Source organism: Odontesthes bonariensis, chromosome 13 (genome assembly GCF_027942865.1).
Source record: "Odontesthes bonariensis isolate fOdoBon6 chromosome 13, fOdoBon6.hap1, whole genome shotgun sequence".
Classification (NCBI taxonomy): Eukaryota; Metazoa; Chordata; class Actinopteri; order Atheriniformes; family Atherinopsidae; genus Odontesthes; species Odontesthes bonariensis.
Window position 1 is genome coordinate 23708755 of NC_134518.1, and position 14272 is coordinate 23723026.

A 14272-nucleotide genomic window follows, 5' to 3' on the forward strand; every position below is an offset into this window, starting at 1 on the left:
CTGAACTATTGAGGCCATCTGTGAACCAGGAGATGCTGTAAATGATGCTGTAGATTCATTCATGTTGTAGAAAGAGACCAAAAAGGGAGAAAGTTGGGATTTAATTCATTTAATTAAAATCACAGGAGACATACATTGATTTAGACATTCTATTTTCTTTAATTCTTATATGCATCTGGATGAACATGCTCACAGACTTCCAGAGACTAGGCATGTAGAAAATACATTCATATTATGTTTTCAGAGTACTGATACAAAATGTCTACAGTTACATTTGCACGTGTAGTTTCTTGAAAGTTGTAAAGTTATATATGAAAGCTTAAATACTATTCATGGCCAGTATTCATTGAAAAAAAATATTCAGAATGACATATCTGTGAGTGGGAAAAGTTCAAACCTTTGCCTTCGATATCTGTTCTGACTTCCTTGTAAAGCAATAACTTGAGCTGTGAATCAGTCCTGCACAACAGCTTGGATGAATTAAAACCCCCATCACAGAACAACTTCAACCCCACATTGTAACATTCTAAATATATATTTATAGAAATAAATAAAAATAAAACGTTTAAGCACCACTGTCAATGAAAGCATTGCCCATGATGAACATCAAATGTGAGGCTGGACTTCACAGTCTTGGCTTTAAATTCACACCTTAAGAGTTGACATTCTTTGAGGGTGTTGAGTGTAAAAAAAAAAGGCGAATAAGTGTGTTCTAGTTGCACTTTGGATTTTGTACTATAGAAAAATGGCTTCCATAGGCAGTCAGATGAACAAAATATGAGCACTTTAGGGAGTGTAGTGGACAAACAGAGTGTGTCGGTTACTGTGCTGGCTGCAGAGAGCACTGTTTCTGGAGCTGCTGAAGATCTGAGGCTGTGAACAGCTGAGCGTCACCTGTCTTTGAAGCTGGAAGACATGTGACAGCTGCGTTCGTGGAGTTTGGGGATCCTCTCCTTGAACAGAGTGGGGCTCCTCGCTGCACTTCACAAAGGCTATGAAGCATCTATAAAACTGTAAAAGTAAAAATATGAAGGGTGCTCAGTCCCAGTAGGCATCGATTTGATGATTTGCATATTATTATACACTTGACCATCAATAACAAAATTGTCAAGGGGAGCAAATTAGAACCTAAAATGAAGCATTATGTTAATTAGTCTGTTTTAAATATACATTAAAGTATATGGGGTATGCGTATATATTATTGTTACTAGGTTGAGTTTTCACAGATAACTTGAATAATGCTCATGCCATCCACTGTCATGGTTACCTCCATTACCCCTCCCTCTTCTTTTAACAAAAGTCAATAGTTTTGCATCTTACTCATTATGAATGGGGTGATATTGTGCATTGATTTTATTATGATGCAATACTGCTGAAATATTGGTTCTGTATAATTTTGACATATTCAAAGATTTACTTTTTAATTACATTTATCCAAAGCTGAAATTAGTCAAGATACTGACCAGATGAAAGCTAATTACATCTCTTACGCTCTATTCATCAAAATGACAGAGTGAGCTGCATTGGGGTCCTATGAATGAAACACTGTAAGCCTTCTGCCCTCATCTCTCACCTGGGTGTTGAAGAACACGTAGATAACTGGGTTGACAACTGTGCTGAACTTGGCCAGGATGGAGGGCACCACACTAACCATGGGAGTGACCAGTCCCAATCTACCGAAGGTGGCAATCAGGGCCATGATGCCATAGGGCATCCAGCACAGCATGTAGCAGGACACCATCGACAATACCATCAGCAAAATGTGCTGCTCTCTGCGCTGAGCTGTCAGAAGATTGATCTTACCCACCTGGGGATATAAAACAGGAGGTGATCAAAAGGTACAGAGGTTCAACATAATTGGGTTAATGTTCCATGCTCTGTTTTATTTTGCTTTCTGATTTTGTCTTGTTGCCTCCATTATCGAAGTTGTACTTTTATCAGTATACATACTACATATGAATGTATTTACTGTATATTCATCAATTTTATTCTTTAGCACCATCCAGTGGTAGTATGAAGAATAAGATCCACGACAGCGCTTAACGTGGATCCAACACTGAGATGAACGAAGAGGCTCATAGCGACAGTCAGATGTTATTTTATTTGTTCATTTGCTCAAAGTAACAAACTCCCCTTTCAGAACTGTGAAGTTGAGTCAGTATTTGTGCTTTCCATAAAGTTGAAGGTCTCAAAACACGTTTTTAAAGAAAATGGCCAAAATCAAATCAAATAAACTAAGTTTAGTCCCTTGTGTGGGTCAAGCTCCAAAAGGAGCACATATAACACTGCTGGACAAGAGCTGCCACTGATGTCAGTTTGTAAAAGTTTTTCTTAATGTTATACACTAAGAAAGGCTCCAAGCCCAATCATGGGAATTTGCCCTGCAGAGGCACCTGGTGTTTAATAAAGTGAACTTCAGTGGCTCAGTCTAGGGGAGGAAAAATACACAAGGTACAGGTTTAAGTGTTTTAACTTTACTTATAGTATTTCTATTGTTGTGTTACTTTATAGTCATAGCCACAACATTTTAGAGGGAAATAACTCTTAACTGCGTTACATTTATTGGACAGATTTAATAATTTCTTAATTTCAAGATTAAGATTTTACATGGTGGATAGTACAAACAGCTGCAAAAAATGTAGCAGATTATTTCATATTAAACCAGTGGCTTTCAGCATTTTTGGTTTTGTGATATTTTGCAAAAAGCAGTCTGTGTTGAGGGCCACATTTCAGATCTTGTTAACAGCTCCACCAAATGCAGTGGTTAGTCCCTCTGAACCTCTCATATGCTTTCATTTCAGTGACTGCCCAAAATAATCCAATACCTGATGAAAAAAAGATCTAACATGAGAGAAAAAGCCCAAAAACTGAAAACAGATTTGTGTATATGTTAAGAAACCTTGAGGAAATGTAAATCTACCACAAAGCAGAGGAATTATTCTGCAGCAACAGCATCAACACTCAACCAATGAGAGGCCACAACGGGTGGTGAGCTTTTGCCTGAGTAAGTGAGCTTTTGTCTCCTCTCTGAAACAAAATTAAGCTCTACTCTCTGTGTAAGAGTATACTGTAATAGTAGGTGCTTCTACATGTGTAGCTGAGAGGCCTTTTCCTTTTACCTCTCTCGGCATGTGCTTTGCACAAGTTCTCAGTATATCATTTATCAAATAGTGAGTACATTAGTTTGCAAGTATTCAGTGTTTGTTTAGAAATCTATGCTTTGCTTGTTATGTTGTCATAAATAATTAATAAAATAACTAACTAACTAAGCTTACTTGCTGTTTCTGAGGGGTGGATATTTGAATAAAGTTATTTTAACCTTTGAATAGCTTTACTCATGCTGCAGTGTCTAATTTTATAAGTAGGCATCAGTACTATTTCCTGTCAACTCTAAAGAGGTTAAAGTAATGTGAATCCACCCCCGCAGGAGTTAAGCCCAGGCTGAGTAATTAAACTGATCATATTTGATTTACTTAAACTCTTTTTAAGGAGACACCTAGCAAAGTGCTTCGACTTTTTTGTACAAGACAGAAACATATCCAGCAACTTTCATTACGCCAGGTCTGATGTTCACATCTATTAGAACAAGTTTGGCGATCTTCAGCTGAACTCCAAAATTATTTGTTTTCTGTTCCCATTAACCATCCCTCATATTTTGTCATAAAAATGTGAATAAAGTGTACTTTACATACAGCTTTATGGCAAACAGTAAGCTTCAGGGAACCTTGAAAGAACATTCTATAAAGATTACAAAGCTTCTAAAATCTTGACCCATACTCCCTGGAAAAAGAAATATTTCATCTCAAAGGGCCATTCCCAGACAACTAAAGGAAATAAAGTAACATTTTGAGATTAACTGAAACAAAAGACTATTGGCAAGTGACTACACCATATGAGTGACATGCTGTCTCCAACTTATCATCCACTGCTAGATCTGTGTTCTACCTAAATGGATTGAACAGATCCAACTCTTAACACTGTTAAAGTACTGTTTTTAATAAAATGCTAAATGGCTAAAGAAAAAGCAGTGTGGCCACATTACTCTGCTGTGTTGGACTCTTCTGATGTACCGACGTGTTGAAGCTGTGGCGTGCTAAAATTAGCTCAGATATATAATAAGCCAACTGGTAAAGCAGTGTCTCGTCTATGGTGACTGTCACCTTCTCATTATTGATTTTGGTCCCCGGCGTAATTACCGCTGTGATGCTTCATCATGGTGCTTTATGAATAAATGAACATCTGCTATGTGAAAGAAGCCTCTCAGGGGTGAACCTCCTACCCTTTCTTTCAAACAACAGGATGCACACCCCTTGTAAGCTCAAGTGTCCTCTGCTTTTGGGTGTTGGGCTTTCCATCATGTCAAAGCGGATACCAACCTTAAATTACCTTTAAGCAGTGATTCCTGAGTGACTGATTTTTGGCTCTTTTCTCCTGGATTTTTCTCACAGATGCAACCTGATCTAGTATCTCACCTAAAATGTGATGGCTCAGATAAATTACATTATTTTGCAATTGTTAATGGTTTACATTATTGTACAGATCACGACGCAACTACTGAAAAGTGAATCTGATGTGTGAGTGTTCAAAAAAGAAGCTTTTTGACAGCGATGCTGGTGCAATCATAAATCTGTTGGGCAGAAGACAAAAATTCCAGCTCGATCCACTCTGATGCTGCTCATTTGATGCCACATCTCCCTCTGATGTGTCAGTTTAGGTCATGTTTGAGCCACCATCAGCAGGTTCCTCAGACAGATTGTTTCTAAGAAAAGCCTATGTCGAGACTCTGGCTTGGTGCACTGCTGAGCCCCGATTCACCAAGTTGAAAAGATCGGGGGGAAAAAAAACACTTATGTAACACTTGGTATCCAATGGTAACAGGTTGTTACCGTGATCTAAAAATAACTTCTAGGTGATTCATTCATGGGGGTAGTAGAAGCAAAGACCGCCGAGGAACCAAGCACCAACTGGAAGCCCTTAATTACCAATTATATTTATGACTAGCAGGTTTATATAAGCTCCGTAAATACAAGTGTGAGTCACTGAAGAATGAGAGCAGGTCATCACAACATCATTGCAAAGGAGCCCCTCTTTCCTTTTCCTGCTGGACCTTGTAAACTCACGACCAAATGTCAGCTGAAGTCTGACACTGCGGCTCAATCGCAGAGACACAATCTTATGTCTCAAGTGCACCTTGACAGCCAAGAGAAACTATTGAGCCCACTTCAGCAGAGCCATGAAGGATTCTGAGCGGAAGCACTTTGAGCAAATTATCCTAAGACAATTACAGCACTGGTCGGTGCCACGTGCATTTTAAAGTGAACATTTGCAAGCGTGGAAGTTGTTTTGAGAGGTTTGTTTAAAATGCAGTGAGAAAGCTGCATCCCTATCTATTCCACCAAGACTGAAAGCTTAAGACAAGGAGCGACAAGCAAACCATTGAAGATCAATATGGATTCGAATAGATAGACACAACTCTGTCAAGCAGTTCTGTGCCGTTCAGGATGGATTTACTTTAAAATCGTACATAGATTATGGCATAGGTGACTGAAAACTCAATGAACACGATTCTGAGCTACCATCTGTTTTCAATAGTCTTTCTTGTATGTTGAAAATGTAACATTATTCTTCTCAACACGTTACTCTAATTTATTTAGTACAATTTCAGAGTAAGTAGGTCTATGGCCAGTTCACAAACAACAATGAGGAAAGAACAGATGATATAAATTTAAAGGCTTTTATTGTGAAATCTTGCCTTGGGCTCTTCTTTTTTTTTTTTTTTTTAACCCCTTGTCCTGTCCAGCATTGTGGCAGCAGAATTGTAATCTGAATACCGTTTATGCCAAACACATTTGTTATGCCAAGGGAAGTTTTATGAGCTTGGGCTCTTCTTAGCAGCAATCTGAAAATCAAAATAATGATGCCCACAAGGCAAGAGAAAACTGAGAAAGTCGTAGATCCCAGTTTGAAGTGTCATTAAGAGTTAACAGGAACAGTAAAAGTCAATTTGAGGTGTGGAAAACCAAGAACATTTTCAGCGAGAACAGCACCAAACCCATCTCACTGGCTCAAAGACTGTTGTGATAGTTCACAGCGAGACCTGCAAAAAGTAACTTTCACCTTCTTTCAACCTTTCTTGCTTCCACATCACAGAATTACGCATCTGAGTTTTTGAATGAAGTTAAAATAGACCTTTTCTGCATTGAAGTGTAGAAAATTGCAAGAGAAAAAAGCACCCATCAAATTGTTGAGGGTTGATCAAACTTTAGGCTTGTGTAGGAGACAGTGGCATAAGGATCCTTTTGGTCAATAAACATTCGAGAGAAAGAGCAACTGATTAAATCAAACCAACAAATTTTGGAGGCAAACATTACATAAAAGCTAAAGATGAAAAGAGGATTCCTCAGCAGAATAATGGTCCTAACTACAACTCAAAATCTACAGAGACGTACCCCAAGAATAGCAAACTGAGGATTTTGCTAATAGTCATTAGGGTCCATCTAAAACATTGTCAAAATTGTGTTGTCATGTGTAAAAAAAAAGCAACACTGGCCTAAGAATCTTGGATTCTTAGACATTTTCCGAGAAGCATGCATAAAAATTCTTCAAACAAGAAAAGAAACTAACTCAGCTATTCAGATTAATAGACATTTTAACAAGGGGTACTCAAACTTTTTTGCCTGCCAATGTTTGTATGATTGGTTAGTCGTTGAGTGTATGAACTCACCCTCCTAATGGCAACCAGGATTCGTCCATAAGAGTAGACCATGAGCAGAAGGGGCAGTAGTAGACAGAAGATAAAGAGACACAGCACATATGAAACGCTAGTGGGTGTGCGAAGGTGCCACTGGACGGAGCAAGTGGTACCAGGGCCCTCTGGTCCATAGCTGCTCCACCCCAGGAGGGGTGGCAATGTCCAAAGGAGCGAGTAGAGCCAGGAACCTCCGACAAACAGCCAGGCTTTCCTGAAGTTTGAGATGTCCGCCTGGGAGGACTGCAGCACGGTGGTGTAGCGCTCATAGGAAAGAACTGACAACGACACCAGTGACACAATACCTAACAAAGCAAGTGAGACGAAAACAAAAAGAGAATCACACTCAGAGGCAATGTCTTAGTTTATTCCCATCATGATGCTTTCCATTTTCTCTCACTGCCTGGTTGTGAGATCAGAATCGCAGAGACTGCTGAATGACAATCACTAAAAGGTTAAGCTGTACAAAAGAAGACATGCAGCTTTCAGAAAAATGTGAAAATAATTTTCAGGATAATAAAGCTATAGTGGCCGAGCAATTTTAGATTTTGAAGCAGCTTCCTACAATGAATATAGAAATAAACACAGGAGACATATCGTCGCTGAAGGGCTTATTTCTGTGACACACAAAATACAAACCAACATTCAACGCTAACAAACAGTGCAAACGACAACAAAATATAAAGTCCAGATATTGAAAAATATAACTGAAAAAACTGAATAACATCGAATAATTCAAAAGTCCAGAGACAGCAGGGATGAATGAGTTCTTCAGCCTGTTAGTCTTAGGGAAGTGATTCAGTGCTTAATGAGGACCAGCACAGGTCTTTTCTAGACATTCATTACTGTCACATACACACATACAAGCCATCTGAAGGATTGTGATGCATTTTGACACAGGTTAGCCTCACTTAGATTTTATATTTTGTGCTAGTTAGTACATACTTAGAAGCTTGCAAACTAAACTAAGAGGGTGAATATACTTTAACACTGTATATTTGCAACATATATATTTACATATATGTATGGATGTTGTAAACATGCAGGATGCACCTTACGTTGTTAAAATGCACAAGGCTCATCCCCTTTCAATCAGTGATTTCCCACATTTCCCACACTACCCTTCAACTTCCAGCAGAGACAGTGTGTGTTGTTTACCAAATGTAACACATCGATAGGATGATGAGATTATACAAGATATTCTTTTATGCAACAAACAGGAACACAGGAACCACATTAGGAAAGAATCTCTGACCGTGGAGTCAGTAAAAGAGCTTTCTGCTGAAAGCTGTTATTAAAGCTTTTCTGCTCCCTATATAGTCCAACAACATTTGTGTTTGTGCATCGGTACAGAGTATAGAGGACCTGGCTTTCAGGATAGAAGAAAAAACAGGGCAGAAGGTCGACACTGAATTAAATCTTTGAATGACACATGATCATTATTTTGACGTAAGATGAATGGGCTGCATCAGTGTTATTTGTCACCATCATTGACCTTCAACTACATCTTACACAACATCAAATATATTCAAAAGTTTGGATACCTCAGAGCAAATTTTGATCATTTACAAGGTAATTAGTAACATAAAAAGACACCCTTTTACAGATTTCCCAGGTTATATAACATCTATAATTTGTCTTGCAAATCATGTTTAAGATCAACCCACAGACTTGATGTTTAGGTAAGGGCAAGCTCTGACATTATTGTCTGACAACATGAAGCTTCCCTCTCGCCATGTTTCTGTCCACCTGGCTGCCACATGACATAAAAGCAAAAACTCAGTGCACAACAGTTGGTAAGGTGTTCTTCTTATGAAACGTTTAAACTTTTTACGTAAAACTACCTTTGCTTATTGTGGTCTAAGAGGTCAGTTTAACCTTGACCTGTACCTAGGCATACTTGACACTGACTTCAGTGATGAGGTTGATGACACTTAAGGTTTCCCTGTTGTCACACTACCATGTAGAGCCTTGTCGGTGCTCTTTGCAGTTGCATATACAGTTTTTTGCTCTGTCTTTCATCTTAGCAATTGTGAAGCATAACATGAAAACTTTGTCTTTCGTAAATATTATTAACTTCCACAATGATCCTTTAGTAATAACTTTGCTGAGATTTTGTACAGAGAATCATTTGTGGAGCTGCCATCATTAGACAATTCCTGACCGACCTTGCAAATCCCGATGACTCATTTAACATCCGTAACAAGTAATAAAGTTCTGAGTTTTTCCTGGCAGAGGGTGCTTCACTTGAATGAACTAATGAGGACATGAACATTTACCTGATACTGCATATACTTGAGTAGAGATCTGATGTATATGAAGGCTACTTAGGTTGAATGTTTCCCATTGATATTACTCTACACTTTCATCCTACTTAATTAACCGTACTGAACCCAGAAGTGAAACAGAGCAGAGTATTCGGATTAAGATTTCACCAAAAAAAACAAAACTCTTTAAAGATGTATGAAATATTACTTTTGATACTTGGGTAAAGTTCTGAATGCACGACGTTTCCTTGTGATCGTGTTATTTTCACCTGATAGGATTTATCTGATTACATCTAAACGGAAGGAAATAATTTGCCAGGTATGCTGGACGTATCTCTGGACTTTTTGTGTTACATACAAGTGGGAGAACAGCAAGAGCAAAGAGACAGAAAGTTATGCAGAAGTACAAACACTCACTCACCAAAAAGGGAATTGGCGAACCCGTACCACTTACAGCCGTACTCTCCGATGAGCCATCTGCCGTGCAAACTCGCCGCGAAACTGAATGGTGTCCCAAAAACGCACACGAGAATGTCGCTCAGGCTGATGTTCAACAGGATGAGATTGATGGGCGTCCAGAGGGAGCGAAACTTTGCGAAGATGAGCAGCGTGAAAAAGTTGCTGAGGATCCCCGCCACTAAAATGAAGCCGAGGCATACTGCCACCGCCGTGTGGCCGGTTCGGCTCAGCCCTTTGGGGCTCTGGGGAGCTGTGGAGTCGCACAGGGTGGCGTCGGTGCGGAGGCTGGAGCCGGAGAGGGAGCTGTCTGTGGTGCTGAAATTGAAATCGTGTGAGTGGACGACCATAGCAGTGGGACGAGAAATAAGATGAACGCTGTCAAAAGCACGGACTCTTGCCACAGCAGCTCTACTCCCTGTGCGTATAGCTCAGTCAATGGAGTGTGAAGAGAGGTGACTGTGGCCAGTGCACTTCTTTATACCTGCCTCCCCACCGAAATGCAAACATCCCCACCCCTTCACTCTGCCACACACAAACACTAACCATTTTCTTCTTTCTTTGGATCCCTCCAGTTATTATGATCCATTTGATCACAATGACCTGCGTAAATAGAGTAATCCCCCCTCCCCCAAATTGATCGCTTTCCTACTACATAGGCAGAGCCTTTCAAAAAGGTGCTGTGCTGAGCTTATTAGATGTGATTCAAATTCTCGTAGAGTTCCATGGGTCTTTACAATTTTTCATGGCAGATGTGGGCCAGATTAAGTGATTGTCCGAAATAAACTTCTAATTTTACAGTTATAGTGGAGGAAATTACTATGGGTGCTCCACTCCAGAAATGCAGACGTTGTTACATGATTTTGCTATGCTGTGCATTTCCAATTCATGGCTGCTTTTTGTAGAAGACTGGTGCTGTGTTTAGCATGCAGGGAGCAGGCTCAGCAGAGCACAAAGAAAGTAATCTCTGAGAAAGTTTCACACCACTTCAGCATGTTCTTTTCTGCACACCGCCCTATTCAATAAACTGACCTCCACAATTATAGGGTGTTTTTGTATTGTTCTAGCTGCATTTGCGTTTTTTTCACAAATTATCCTAATGGTGACTTTTAATTTTTGTATTGTATGAACTAACCACAGATATTAAATTAGGGCGAGAAACCTTGGACAGAAAAAAAAAACATTACTGATACTAATCTTTCTCATCTAACTTTGAAAATGCTGTGTCAGTCTTGTGGCGTAAAAGTGCCACAAGGGGGTCAACAACCAAAGAACAATCTAGCTCCCTTTTGGGGGATTTTCCAGTTTTCCAGTTTTGTAGTTTTTCATTAAAGTTGGAAACAAAATAGATATAAGGTAATGGTTGTCCTCACGTGAGTTCACAGTTGATATATAACCAGAGGAGCTGACGTCATTCTGCTCTTTGATGATGCTGTAACAGGGAGATGTCTGTAAATCCTTATGTGCTCACTGGAACCTACATGCAACAGCCTTGATGACTCAATGTTACCTCTTTTTGATTTGTAGGCAGCATCACAGTTTGTTGAAAGCTCAATGGACAGTAACCGCTTCAGACCAACTTCACCCCTCTCCTCACTCCTGTCTCCCAAATATGTACCTTAGATCAGTCTAACTATGTCTGGAACATGGGAAGAAGAAGGTTATGATTTCTTGTCTGTATGGCTGCTGTCTACACATCTGCCTCCTGGAGAGAGACAGTTTGCCTGCGGTTCCTTCTCCCCACCTGCTGAGAATCTTTTGTCTATTGAATTCTTTTAATATGACAAGAGGATATTAACAAGAATCCCACAAATCCACACCAGCTGTACCCTTTTTTGCACTGAGAAATGAAGCATTAGTACATGATATTTTTGTTCCTTTATATCAATCTTAACAAATGGATTCAACCGAGGCATCACATTACAAATATCTCTTCAAGTTCAAAGTAACCAGACTTACACTTTGACTGTTGCAAATATTGCATGATTATGTTGATAGTGATTTATATTATGTAAAAAAAAACAAAAAAAAAAACAGACAAAACAGATAAGACAGGCTACATTACAAATGAGAATCACTCCTGTCAGTGGGTGTATTTATAAGGGGAGAAAAATGCTTTAAAAGAAGAAAGAAAGAAGAAACTGCTCTTTTTACGTGTGTTACACTTATGAGATTGAAGGATCTTTATTAAAATGAAACTTTAAATTTCCACATTGTGTTGTAAAGAGAAGAAAGAGTGAAACCAAAAGAAAATTTGTAAGATGATTTTGCCAATTCTAATTTCATCTTAATACACCACACACTAATAACTGAGTCTGTTCATTGAAAACATTTAGATTTGAGTTTTTTTCTCATTTTGAATTTTGAGAAATCCCCTCTCGTCTGTCAACAAGTAGTGAGGGAAACTGTTGAAACTATATTTTGTATAATGTTCACAAGAACAGTTATTAATAAATAGCTAATAAAAATGAGTAAATGAAAAGATATGCTGCTGCTGTGCGAGAATATGCCATTGGATATCTTTATCAAGCTTACTGTCTGCCTTAGTGATTAAGAAAGGAAGGAAGTTCTGTTAATTATGCTCGTTAATTATAATATCTAAATGGAAATAGTATTTTAAATACCATCTCAAAGTTAAATGGCAAATTACCATTTGAATAGTGTCATTACTGAAATTCCTGTTCCACTAAGTACATGTTGCCATTTGATACACATTCATTTTATATGAGCAACTTTATCAATAATGGAAGCATATAAAACCTTTTGTTGAATTATTCATAATTACAAGTTATCCAACCTAACTCTAACTTTTAAGTCAAGTTAGTGCACACAAACATGTCATAGCTGACTTTTAAATTCAATTCTCTGCTCAAGTTTCGCATGTTTAAGTACTGTTTAAATGAAAAAGAAAGCAGCAGGTAAAATAGATACAAATGTGTAACAAAGCATTCAGAACAAAGCAAAACACAAAAAAAACTCTATTCATCACAGCTTCAAGAAAATTTAGTTGAGAACAGTGCTGCCAACAAAGCTGAATTGTCGCAACATTTTGCTACTTTTCAGACCCAGTGAGTAACTTTCGTTCCAAAAAGTGTGAGATTTTTAGAATAAACTTTAGCTACTTCATAGCAAATAAAGCCATCAATATGAGTCCTCCAGGGCAGGATTTAATTAACTGCTGTGAGTGAGCTGTGCATTTGAGGAAGTGAAAAGTAACAATTATATTAGGGCAGAGACATGCTTTTACATGGACCACGGCTGAACACATAGTTCAGATCATTTTTTTTTATTACGTTTGTTTCTAAACACACACAACAATAACCACAAACTCAGTTCAAGAAGAAATCTCAAGGAAAGCTAGCTAACAAGACAAGTTGCTTTTAGTGACATTTTGAGCTTAAGCCGTACATTAGCATGCTATGTTCACAGTGGTATGACATTTGCTGTGCTAAAAATCTCAGTTTTGCATATTAGACCTTTAGACATATAGGTATATACAGGTCATGAAGACCCCAATATTTTCTTTAGTTTTTGGTAAAAAATAAAGTAGCTCGTTAAATAAATTGGGGTCCCAATGTGGATTAATTAATTAATTTTGTGACATTGCATCCGATGTTTGTTGCAATGTTTTTTTTTAATTAAATTAAATGACATAAATTATTATGTCATTTCTTTCAATAGTTGAATTTAGTCAGATTTAATTTTCTCTTTTTTTTTTACTCCTTTTTAATTTGGACCAGAACCACCACTCTTCCGTGGAGGTAATGTGTGTTAAACTGCAAAGTTCTTGTTGCTCAAGTGACTGACTCATCAGGCATACAGGCTGAGTGCTGGTGAGCCGGAAAGACATTTTGACATTGTAAGTTAATCAGGAATAATCTAAATTTTTCTGAAACTAAAACACACAAACAGGAAGTGTTAACGCTCCTCGCTGTCAGGTTGGACAGAAGCAGATGATTCTGGACACTCTTTTGTGATAGCTGCTGTTTGCATAGGAAATGAATAAGTTGTACAGGAAATCTGTACCAGACTGATGACATAAACAATTTGGCAAAAGACTGAGCGAAACATTTAACTGATAGCACGCACCGAAGCTTCAATGAGAAACAAGTTGGCATGCAGAAAACCAAGACAGCTGGTCAAAATGTAGCAAGGACAGCTAGAGGTCAGGACATAAGTCTTCATATTGCATTATGTAAGTTGCTGTTACCTCCCTTTGGACCATTCAAGTCGATGACAAAGGCACAGACAAGGTCTTAGTGAGTTGGCTGAGTCAGTCAGCAATTACCCAGTCGGCCTTTTATCTGGAAAATTGGAAAGTGCTATTGTGGACAGGCTGAAAAATGCAATTATCACAGACCAACACAGACTTGTCAACCATGTCTCAAATTATATATTGACCTGAGTCTGAAAGGCCTGCAGGCTAATAAATATGAACAGCTACTTACAGTGACCATTTACTGGATTAAAAGCTTAAAAGCCATTATTCTTTTTCTATTCCATTGTTTTCTTAGATGCATATTAGCTTTTGTACATAATTGGACGACATACGTTGTGTATCTGCATAATTTTCAAGCTTTAGTATCTTTGTCTGCTTTTCAATACAGCCATAGGATTGTGCTTTGAGCTGGTTATGAGACGTTGGACTCCTGGGTCCAGAGAGCTGGACATCTCTGCATCAACCAAAATCCACAACTGGCTCAGGGAGCATACACCTCTGAGAACAGTGCCCACAGAGCCCATTTTGCAACTCATCCATGGGTAATACAGGCAGCACCAGATGGGTAGAAGCTAATATTAA

The 14272-nt window shown here is 38.5% G+C and overlaps 1 protein-coding gene across 1 annotated transcript; it reads right to left on the reverse strand.

The window, feature by feature from the left end:
• Window positions 1-139: 139 nt before the first annotated feature.
• tmtops3a (teleost multiple tissue opsin 3a) lies at window positions 140-9925 on the reverse strand. Its single transcript, XM_075480693.1, has 4 exons — window positions 9437-9925; window positions 6725-7053; window positions 1574-1807; window positions 140-1011 (listed from the first exon to the last, which is right to left on the reverse strand). The coding sequence occupies exons 1-4, from the start codon at window positions 9819-9821 to the stop codon at window positions 787-789; spliced, it is 1173 nt and encodes a 390-aa protein (XP_075336808.1). The 5' UTR covers window positions 9822-9925; the 3' UTR covers window positions 140-786.
• Between the last annotated feature and the right edge of the window lie 4347 nt (window positions 9926-14272).